Source organism: Phocoena phocoena, chromosome 5 (genome assembly GCF_963924675.1).
Source record: "Phocoena phocoena chromosome 5, mPhoPho1.1, whole genome shotgun sequence".
In the NCBI taxonomy this organism is placed as follows: Eukaryota; Metazoa; Chordata; class Mammalia; order Artiodactyla; family Phocoenidae; genus Phocoena; species Phocoena phocoena.
In genome coordinates, this window is record NC_089223.1 from 121,306,797 (window position 1) to 121,318,542 (window position 11,746).

Here is an 11,746-nt window from a genome sequence, read left to right on the forward strand (position 1 = left end):
CTGGGACTTGAACTTCATATCATCTGACCCTACATCAGGAACTCTTTTCTCTATACGATGCCATTTTCATATTTGTAATATTGGACATGGGGACATTATGGGCAAATATGGCATATTAGCTAAATTAATAGACTATGATATAGAAGAATGATATAATCAAAACAGATTTTTCAATACATGTATCCTATCAAATATGATAGACCACATGAAATGTTTTTATAAATGAAATTAAAACGCTCCAAGAGAATTGCAAATCAAAGAAACCCGAGGTATAAATTCTTTCTTTAAAAAAAAAAACCTCTTGGAAGTTTTTTTGTTTTCTTTTTTCAATATTAAGCATTCTTATAGAAGGCATGCCTAGAGTCATTTCCCAAAGGATAAACCATAGCCTTTGGCATAGGTTATTTCAATAGGAAATAAAGATTAAAGCAGACAAGCCCCAGGAGATGTTTTAAGTTGTTTTTGTTTTAATGAAAACATGATTTTGTTTTCTTCCTGTTGTATCTATGAGGGCAGTTAAAGGTTTAAATTAACCTAGGTTCTTATGCACTTGTCTCTGAAGATGAAGTTAGCAGTACATAGTTGTGGAAATGAGAGATTAATAACTTTTGTTGACCAGAATCAAAGCGAATACCAGGTGATCATTATAAGGACCATTCCACTTCTAGGTTCAGAAAGCAAACCAGCAGAAGAGATGACTAATCCTGTTTTCTTGCGGAAATGAAGAGCAATCAAGGCTTAGAAGGGAACATTTAATAATATGGAAGAGGAAAAAAAACAGGATTTATTCTTCAGCTAGGTAGATGAGAAATGAAGACTGTTTTGTACTAGGGCAAAGATGTTTCCTTAGACGACCTTGCCATGTGGATCTAATTAGCAACATCTTTGATATGTAGTAGTGATGCAGTTTGTCTGAACTCTTGCTGCTTTGATTCTCTGTAAAGGAATATAACACTTAAGGAATGAAGGGCACTAATTCAGAGCCCTTCCATGTGCATTTCTTTCTTTTTTTACAACTTGTAGAAAAACAGAATTACTTGTGACAAAGAACACAAATGGTTAGTTGTAGAATTATAGAGCTGACAGAAACTCTACAAATCATTCAGTATAACTTATTCCATGTATTGTTTGATTTGCCCACTTCCAGGATTTGAAACCAACACAGAACATTAATATTTCAAATAGGGCAGAAGGATGAGAATTACACTTACGAAAATGAAAAGAATGTTTATGGAAAATTTACAGAATAGGTTGGTCTATTTCTGTCAACTACAAAGATTGTTTACAAAAGGAAACTGAAAATAAAATGGCTTATCCTTGCCAGCTTTTCTTGGGAAGTATAGTAATATAGTGACTATTGCCCTAAAAGGAAAGTAAGGACTTAGTTTCCATTCTTGGTTCTTCATTACTTAATTAGATACTTATAGGGTAACTCATCAATTTCTGTTATTGTTTCTCAACAAGATAAAAGATTATATTTATTATCGTGACTTCACAGAAACATTGGGAGGATTAATAAGGTATTATTTTTCAAGAGCTTGGAACATATTGTGGTTCTGCTAGTTTGGCAAATAAAGTAGGTAAATGAGTAAGTTAAGCCTCAGTACTACATTTTTTCTTCTTTTTTAAATCACTAGCAGTTGCCAGGAGTTACCAGACCTTTTTTTTTCATTTTACTTTATTATTTTCTCAAAAGTCAAATCAGTAGAAGAAATGGCTAATCTTGTTTTCACATGAAAATGAAGAATGTCAGGGTTCACTTTCCATTCCACCTTATTTTTTTAGATCTTAATATAGTAAACTGAAAATTATTGTAAGATTTTCTCATGGATATTTACATTGTTTTTCCTTTTTGGGAAAATTTCATACTCTAGCTATCCATTTCTAGCCAAGGTACACTCTAATTAAACTTTCTAAATAAAGAACAATGTCTATTTTAAGCTAAAATTTTAGAATTTCTACCAAGTCTTAGAGTTGTAGGCAATCAGAAGAAGGGGCAGGTTTTATTAAATGTCTTCTAGATCCAGGGCGGCAAGGCTATACCTATATTTATTTGTAATGTACTACTTAGAGAAAAACATTGATGCATTTTAGTGCCAGATGATGTAAAGGGTCATTGGTCAACTTCCTGCAGCATACTGTTTGATTTCTAAGTAGAACATGATCCATGATGATGGTGTTATAGATAAAATTTCATGGATTTTATTATTGTAATTTAAAAATACTTAATCTCACGCAAATTGTAGTTTAATAATGCACCCGTTGTTGAAATAGTTTGAAGTTTATTTGCAATAGAAATCTTTCAAATATATTGTTGTAGGATTTATGGAAGTAAAATGTTCAGTGTTCCCTCTCCTGGTTTTATCATATTGGTGAACTGACCTCTCATCCTCAAATTGTGGTGATAGCGGAGAAGACAATTCTGAAGACCCACGTAAGATACTCTGATGGAATGTTCTATTTCTGAGTTGACTATTCCACACCCATTCAAATTGGGCAAGAAACTTATCCACTGGTTAAAGTTCATTACATCCCCAAATATAATGAGATATATGAAAAAATAGAAAATATGTACAATAATGTTGATTTTATCCTTTGAAACAGACTGTTTTATTACAACTTATATTGACTGAATAGGTAGCTTCTTGCTTTAATTCTTGTTCTATGTTATTTTCTAGTGATGCCTTCTTCTTCTTGCTGATGGTCTTAGCAGTGCCCTAGGGTCCTGAGAGGTTATTCCAAATACAACTTTAATTTTTTAAACTGCTCAAACATTTGAAAGTCTAGAATAGAAAAAACCAGTTTCAAAAGAATCACTTGCTATCAAAGAAGGAGATTAAAAAATTACTTTGAACCAAAAATGTCCGTACTCAAATTTATATATGATTTTTTTTCCCTGGAGTTTTGCTTTGTTTGTCAAAGACTTTAAGCTACTTCTGATATGTAGTACCTGGAGAAAATATTTCCTTTCCACTTACTATATGTTTTTTGGGTTTTAGGTATCTTTTAAAAGTCTCTGTGGAAACTCAAATTTCACATATTGTTACCCTCACTGCAGCATGACGTACACGATTTTGATAATAAATGTCTAAAATCCAATAGTTTGTAAGGAAACAAAAAGCAAGTTTCCTACTGATTAAAATGCTTCTTTTTTCAGTGACACATCATTTATGCTTAAGAATTATACAACTTCTTGGAAAATTATTTCTATTTTAATTGATTGCCATTTAGCTGATTTTAAAAAATATTTTTTTCAAAATTATAAATATATTACAAAATTGAAGGAGTTTGGGATTTTTAAAATTTGATTTTGGGGAAGTTATATCACAAATCAAGATAGAGCAATTATTATAAAATCTACAGTAGGAGATTCGCCTTAATGACATATTGTTACATACATTTGCAGTAAGGAGTGCCACCTTTTGAACTTTGAGGTTCCACATATTCTGAACTTTGCTTTGAATAGGAACTAATGTTATATTATCATCTTTTTTCTGTCAATATACATTCTCTCACTAACTGATCAGAAATGATGGCTTGATATACAACTTTTTAATCTTCTTTTATTCTTCAAAAAAAATTGTTTTCTAATTCAACTTTAAGGATAGAGTCCACCAATCCTTTTACTGAGATTGATGACTAAAGACTGCTGACTAGATTTAAAGGTATTCTTTCATGACAAACAGCATTTGCAGGATTTTTAGAGGCAATCCACATTTTTAGAGGACGTTTTTCACAGGAGGGTACAGGGCAACATTTCCAAGCGAGAACTCATGAACGAAAGAGGAAACGACTGTTGGGGAAATCCTGCTCCAGGTTTTCAGGCAGCCCGTATGATTGACATATGATATCACTGGAGGCGTGTCCTGGAGTGGAGGTGGAGGTGCCCGCGACGAGCTGAAATTCTGCGGAGCCGGAGTGGGACTGCTCTGTAAGGCACTCAGTGGTTTGCAGAGTGATAGCTGCAGACAGAACTCCCTGCCCTGGATAAGGAGCAGCTACAGTCGCTGTAAATGTGCCTGAAAAGCAATTTCCAGTCTTTGCGTTAGGTAAGAACTGTTTCCTTCCTTTCTTTCCGCAGACATTTTAGGAAAGGTCAGGTGAGAAATGTTGGCTTTTGCAAGGAACTGGTTATTTCTTTGAACTCGCTTTAGATCTAAGATTACTGGTTGATTTCAAATTACCAGTAGCATTCCCACTACTAAAACTAATGCTCTTAAAATAAATGCTACCACCAAAAGAAAAAGCAGGGCCCCTTTCCCTCCCCCCCTCCCCCCGTAAGCGAACTACTTAACAAGGTTAAAGTCTGAAACGGTCGGATGTGTGAAAAACTGGGTGGTTTATGCCGAAGAGGGGCTGGCACTCGGGTGTGTGGACCAAATGCGTGTTTGTTTAGGCATTGTTGGCGACCGAATCCCGAGAAGCAATTGTCTAAAACCTGAATTTCCCGTCTCTGTGTATTGATTTCCAATGCGCAGAGGCGTCGCTTGAACGTTGTTTGAACTCCTAGGCATTCCAAGGGGCAAAAGCACTTCGGCAAAAACGTGCAAGACTGCATGTTACTTTGGTTCGCTGCTGACACGCCGACTGTGCGCCCGCCTGTCAATCACTGGGAGAGCAACAGCCAGCACATGGCAGCGGGTGCGGGCGGCTGGCGAGCTGGCGAGCGGCCCGCTCCGCTCCACTCTCCTCCCGGGCGGCGGAGCGCGCTGCACGGCCAAGTGCCTGGAAAGAAAGGGAAATTAACGTGTTTTTCTCTCTAATCGTCTGTAGCAGGCATTTCGGCCGTGGAAGAGGAGGGTCGGAGGGCTGGGAGTGAGCGCTGCCCGGGAGACGCTGACTGCCAGCACCGGAGTTCCCGGGGACGCCGTGCCCCCACTTGCCCGGCGTGCGGGATCGGGAAAGTGCCTGGACCTGCGCGGGGGGACCTGCGCCCCGCCTTCTCCCCGGAGAACCCCCAAACCTCGCTGCCTTCACCACCACCCCTCAAAAAGCCGGTAAAAAATAAAATAAAAAATTCCCCCCCCCCCCACCCCCCGCCATCCCGCGGAGAGCGGCGGCTCGGCCTCGCAGGCGTGTGCTCCAGCTTGCCTGCGCGGCTCCGTGACCCGCCCGCGGACGCCGGTTCGAGCCCCGTCCCGGGCGCCGCGGAGCCTCGAACGTCCGTGACGTGGATTTTCACGCGTCAGGAGGCCGCCACTCCCGCCTTTCCCGCGAGGAGCGACTGGAACCCGAGAAGAACTGTGGTCCGAGCACGCACCCTTATCCCCGCCGCTCCCTCGCTTGCTTTCCGGAGAGACCCGGAAAGCCCTCCCGAAGGGAATTGTTTTCTGGCTCTCGGAGGGGGCTGCAGGAGAAGAGCCCCCGGAGGTGGATGTTACTGAGCTGCGCGGCGCACGCGAGCTGTGAGGAGTCTACGCCCGGCCGCGCGGAGTCTCCAGAGGATTGTCCCCCGCAGCCGGAAGGGGGCCGCGGGGAGCGCTCCTGCCCGGCGGGGACGGTGGAGGCCGCGGGCCGACCGGCCGCATCTCGGGCCATGCCTCCCCGTTCTTCTCGCCGCGGTTGATGCGGGGCGTGCACTCAGCCGCCCGCACCGGGACCCGGGCCGGGTTGCACGGCTTGGCCCCCCGCCCCCGCTTCGGCCTAGGTGAGTGTGGGGCGGCCTCTCTCCCGCCGCGGGGGCGGGCCGGGCGGCAGGTGCGGGCCCGGAGGAGCTGCGCGGGGGCCGGGGCCGCGCGAGGGGAGGAAGGGCAGCGGAGGTAGAGGGGGGCGACCCCCTCCCGCGGCGCGGCCCTCCCGCCGGGGCGCTCGGAGCTCCGGAACCGGGCGGGCGACCTTCCGCCTCCGCACGGGATGGCGAGCGGGGCCCCGCGTCCTCAGTCGCCTGCAGCGGTGGCGCCATGACCCGGAGTGTCCTCTCGGAGGAACTACCCCCCCTGGGGGAAAGACGCTTTCAGGGAGGCTTTTGAGGGGGTCAGCGGGGTGGGGGTGGGGGCCGCGGAGCTGTTCGGCGGGTTTTCTGTGTCGGAGGCTCCCTGGGACTGGGGCCGAGAACGGTGTGTTTGCGCCCGCGTGTGCCTGAGCAAAGCCCCAAATCGCTGGGGACGCCCCGGCCCGGGTCTGCGTGCGCCCGAGCGAGCTGCCACTGTATTCTTGTAGTGAGAGCGGTGGGGCGGCGAGGGGAGGGGAGAGGGCACTGCCACTTTAAAAGTGGGGAAGTCCGCCCTCCTGAGGTAATGGTAACCTCAGCCGCCTCCCCTCCTCCTGCCCGAGAGAGGGAGCGAGAGCGGGCGAGAGAGCGAGCGAGCAAACTTGTTTTCATTCATAACTTTTTCCTTTTCCTTCCTCGCCGTCAACTCTTTATTCCCCGCTTGTCTCCGCGCGGATTGCAGAGGGCGCAGCTCCACCGCGGTAGCCGGCGATGTGGCGACGCCGCTCTGCAGCCCCTGCCCCTGGCTCGCTGCGCCCCGGCTCTTTAGGAATCCGGCTTCTCCTTTAAAGTGTAGACAGCTATTTATTTATAACCCTCCCTGACGTGGGCTTGCTTTTTGGCGCCCGCGTTCTCTCTGAAGGCTCTCACCGATTTGTGAGCCTCCTTGGTGGCATACGCCAAGAGGTTTTGGAAATCCACGGTGATCCTTAGGATGTGATGGGATTGTCCGAAAAGGTATTGGACTTCGATTCGGGGGTTTCTTGAGGAAGACAGTCCGCCGAGAGCGTGTGAACGTGTTTGGGGCTAGATCGAGGACTGTCACTGCTGGAAGAGGGGCTTTGCTTCAGATCAGAGGCGGCCGAGTCTTTTCGCTCTTTCCTTTTATCCGGTGGTCTCCGCCACCGGCCAGCGTGAACTTTGCCACAGCTAGCGTTTAAAACTCAGATTCAAGTGCCTGGTGTTTTATCTGCCCTCTTCAAATCCACCGTTTTTCCTTTCGTGTGGAATCCGCCTTACTACCTTTAGGTACTCTTTGCTTTAAAAGCATTGGGTTAAAAAGTGCTTTGCGAGGAGGAATGATATTGTGCAGAGTAACGATGGAATCTTTTGAACAGCCCGTAAGGATTCCAGGACTAAACCCAGCAGGTTGCGAATGTGTTTCTCTTTCTGTGCAGAGAAGGTAGAAGAAAGTAGAAACTCGAGGATCTGAGTTGGGAGAATGAGGGAGGGGAACGCCAAGAAGTTCACATGTAAGACTTAGTCCGGGGACATTGAGTGAAGTTAAGAGGTGAAATGGACTTCTTTCCGCTTTATTCCTTAAGCTAATGTGTTTTGGCTCAAGGTAGTAGTGGGGAATGGGCATTTTTTTCTTTTCATTCTTGAATTGGATCAAATCTGTAGGCTTTGGGAGGAATTTGTGTGAAAAATGTTTTAGTCTACCATTGACTGAAAACAAACGTTTTTATGTTTGATTGTCTTATGAAGAAGACATTATAAATTAGAAACTGTTAACTATTGGTGTGGAAACAAATGCTTATTTTTATCAGGTTATTACTGTACTTTATTACAAGAAGCACATGGATTCAGAGTTGGCAGTGCCTTTGAAAATCAATATCTGTCATGTAAATACAGATTTTTAAATTAGAGGAAATACAGATAATTAAAATGGCCAGGATTTCCCCATACTACCAAAGGCCTAACACTTACTTGTGTGTGAAAGTTATCTCATTAGGTGAGTGAGCCCTTATTTAAACTTAAAAAAAAAATTCTTTCATGATTTCAAATGTGAATACTCTGAACATTCACTGAACTGTACATTAAGTTTCATGAGTGTGCTTTAGAGGCTATAAAACACCAAGAACGGTTGTATTTGTCTACATTTGCATCTTGTACATTAATAATGAGCTAGCTTTAAAACTCTGGTTTCTCCTGAAAAATGACCTCTTATTTTGAGATTACATTTTAGTTTGGAATCTCTTTGATTTTTTTTTTTTAAATGCATGAAGTATACCTTGACTAATTTCCTCACCATTAATCTAATGCTTGTAACAGCAAACAAGTAACAGAAGGCAACAGTGCCAAAGCCATTCTTAATTTTTTTTAACGAGTGGCTATTTTCCTTTATGGAAAACACCCATGAACTGATACTGAGCTCTCTTTAGATGAGAGCTGTTTATTAGTGCTTATATTCAATATTCCCCATGAGGGCATACTCCATTTTAATTGTTTGTTAGATTCACAAACAGGAAGACATTACTTCTTGATTCTGCTTTTTAAAACTTGAAAAAACGTCTAATTCTTATGGCGTGGGGTCTCTTGCTTACATTCTTCTTCTCTGATGTGGTCCTCAGCCTCTCTTAGAATTGGACTCTGGCCAGGACTCCAACATCATTGTAATCCACTGATGAGGGAGATCATTACCAGGTGGTTTAGGCAATTTGCGACTTGACGGGATTTCTCGCATCCCCCCTCCCCCAAATGCTTCTCCTCATTTTTTCTCTGTTTTTTCATCTTTGATTTCCTTTTAGGATTTCAGATGCATGCCAGGTTTCCACTGATTGCTGGAATTCAAGATCACTACACATGGATCCCCAAAATCAACATGGCAGTGGCAGTTCATTAGTTGTGATCCAGCAGCCTGCTTTGGATAACCGTCAGAGGGTAGACTATGAGAGAGAGATTCAGCCTGCTGCTATTTTGTCCTTAGACCAGATCAAGGCCATCAGAGGCAGCAATGAATACACAGAAGGGCCATCAGTGGTGAAAAGACCTGCTCTTCGAACAGCACCAAGACAAGAAAAGCATGAAAGGACTCATGAAATCATACCGATTAATGTGAATAATAGCTATGAGCATAGACCTACCAGCCACCTGGGACATGCGGGACTCTCAAATAATACCAGAGGCCCCATATTGAGCAGATCAACCAGCACTGGAAGTGCAGCCAGTTCTGGGAGCAACAGCAGTGCCTCCTCCGAGCAGGGGCTGTTAGGAAGGTCACCGCCAACCAGACCAATCTCTGGTCACAGATCTGAAAGGGCAATCCGGACCCAGCCCAAGCAACTGATTGTGGATGACTTAAAGGGTTCCCTGAAGGAGGACCTGACACAGCACAAGTTCATTTGTGAACAGTGTGGGAAGTGCAAGTGCGGAGAATGCACAGCTCCCAGGACCCTGCCATCCTGTTTGGCCTGTAACCGGCAGTGCCTTTGCTCTGCGGAGAGCATGGTGGAATATGGAACCTGTATGTGCTTGGTCAAGGGCATCTTCTACCACTGCTCCAATGACGATGAAGGGGATTCTTACTCGGATAATCCTTGCTCCTGTTCACAGTCACACTGCTGCTCTAGGTACCTGTGTATGGGAGCCATGTCTCTGTTTTTACCTTGCTTACTCTGTTACCCTCCTGCTAAGGGATGCCTGAAGCTGTGCAGGGGGTGTTATGACTGGATCCATCGCCCAGGGTGCAGATGTAAGAACTCCAACACGGTCTATTGTAAGCTGGAGGGCTGCCCCTCCCGGGGTCAGGGTAAACCATCATGATTTTTGGAGGTGGGTTGGGCCTCCTGAACTTCTAGCTTTCAAGCTGTGGCTGTTATGAAAAGATCCTGTTAGATACTGGTTTTATTTTCTTTGCAGTTTTTCCCTGTTCCCACATTCTCTCCCCCTCTTCCCAAGGTTTGACTCATGGATTTTACTCTAATGGTTGATCTTCAGTAACAGTGAACTGTGAAACTGCACCTGGCTCCCTCTTACGACAAGAGCCTCTGCCATCCACTCGAGAGGATATTGAGAGCCAGTGGGCTTTTGTGTAGCCTTTTTGTTCTGCAAGCAACTTTCCAAAGTTGTACACATGAACATACCCACACACACACCCAGACTACAGTGATTTAGAGCTGTTTTTGATTGGGTACTCTGGGAGCAGGGAAATTGGTTTTTTAAAGAGGCAACCATTTAATTGCTTAAATAAGCTATGTATTAAATCTGTCTCCAATTAGGGCTCTCTTCATAGCATTGGACCCTTAAGTAGCAAGGGGGATATGTTTCTGTTATAACATTAAAATTCTCCTTTAACCACTGCCTTCTCCTTCTTGCCCCTCAACGTTCTCTCCCCTCAGTTCTGGCATTATCTTATCCTAGAGATGCCAGTTTTGTTTTCTGGGTTTTTTTCCCGTGTAATTTAGATTCGCTTACAATATAAATCTTCACATTGGAGATATATTAGTTGTATCTTGTTCATCCTCATTCAAAGCTTTCATATTTGTGAAGGACTAGGCTCCCTTCTGTACCCCCACGCTTTTCACCAAATTACTCTTGTCACTGAGGGCACTTGGATGACTGAAGTTGATATTTATAGCTGATCGATCTGTACATGTCACAGAACTATGCTGCCTAAAGTGATCTTGGCTCCTTAATGGTTTTTGGACCCTTTGGTTAGTTAACAGCTGAGTAGTTCTAATCTTTTCTGTTTTCATTGCCTTAACCACAAATTGTGGTGCTTTTTGTATATTTTATGTATAAATCACAAAGTTGAATTCTGACTATTTTTAAGACAAAAGTCTGTTAAACTTTTTTATTGTAAAGAATATTTATTATGCGAATCTATTATTTTATGATATTTATTGCAAAAACTGTTGAAATGTACTCATGTCTGAATATAACAAAATATCAATACATAACGGAAAATAAGGTGACACCAAGAAAGTACATATGTTAACTATAATGCAGAAAATATATTAATTAATGAACCTGTCTCTTGATTTCTTCATTTATTAGCCTGTACTGTTGTGGTGACTTTTGTCATTTGCTTCGACTCTTTCGTCATGCATACCCATTTTCTTTCTTTCCCTTAACATACCAAATCTAGATGCAAGTGAGCTCAAATTTTGAACTAGATGTTTCCTGGAAAATGCATTAATCAAGATTTTGTAATCCAAATTGTGTTTCAACAAATGCCTGAGTGAATCACTTTACAGAGTGAAAAAACTTTTTTTTTGTAATTAGTGTTAACAATCCCTGCCACTTTTGTCTATTTTGTAAGCGAGGGGTTTTGTGTATGTCATAGTTTCTTGCAATGGGACGTATTTGTCAGTTTTAAAAAATGTTTATCTTATCTCTCTTGGATTAGTCAAAAATTCGTTTTCATCCACAAAACTTAAAGGACTTAGTTCTGCAGGCATGCTTGGAGTCTCTGGCACTGTCACTTTAATAAAACATTCTAAAAGTTAAGAGTGCACCAAGGGAATAGTTAACATTATCAAAGAGATGTTTTAAAAACATTCCAGTCCCTACCTTTTCATTTCGTTTCGTAAGTCTCTAATGTGACCTGATCAAATAACATTTTGACATGTTTTATGGAATAAGGAATCTGAGGGCCCTGAAACTTTATATAGAGAAAGTAAATATTTTTAGTTTTTAGTCTGCTGAAGTTACGACATGGTTAGAATCTTTGGGTCTGATAAAATTTTGTGCATGTGACCCCTCAGACTCAGTTTCACGAACTCCTCCCTGTGCCTAAGTGATGTGTCAAAGCTGAATAATCTGCATTTGAGAATAAGATGTTGACATAATATGAGCCCAGGATTTAGGCTGTCAAAACTCTTACCCAGCTTCTTTGTTTTGGTTGTCTCTTTACATGATTTGGCTACTAGTTTTGGAGTACTTACTCTTTGTAAATAGGCTTTGATTTTGGTTTAATCTGACAAGACATAAGTGGTAGAAACTTGTTTTAATGCTTTTCCATCAAGCCACTAACCTATTAGTTGGCATTGTGACGTTTGATATAATCAAGTATTTTCTCTGCGCTCTGGAAGC

At 42.9% G+C, this 11,746-nt stretch overlaps 1 protein-coding gene across 1 annotated transcript; it reads left to right on the plus strand.

Annotated features, from left to right (window-relative positions):
• Positions 1-6,544: 6,544 nt before the first annotated feature.
• SPRY1 (sprouty RTK signaling antagonist 1) lies at positions 6,545-10,680 on the plus strand. Its single transcript, XM_065877843.1, has 2 exons — positions 6,545-6,667; positions 8,461-10,680. Exon 2 carries the CDS (start codon positions 8,516-8,518, stop codon positions 9,473-9,475), a length of 960 nt encoding a protein of 319 aa, XP_065733915.1. The 5' UTR covers positions 6,545-6,667; positions 8,461-8,515; the 3' UTR covers positions 9,476-10,680.
• The last annotated feature ends 1,066 nt before the right edge of the window (positions 10,681-11,746 follow it).

Excerpts from the sequence above, each read along its gene's own strand:
- SPRY1 (XM_065877843.1), top strand. The coding sequence starts at position 8,516 with ATGGATCCCCAAAATCAACATGGCAGTGGCAGTTCATTAGTTGTGATC.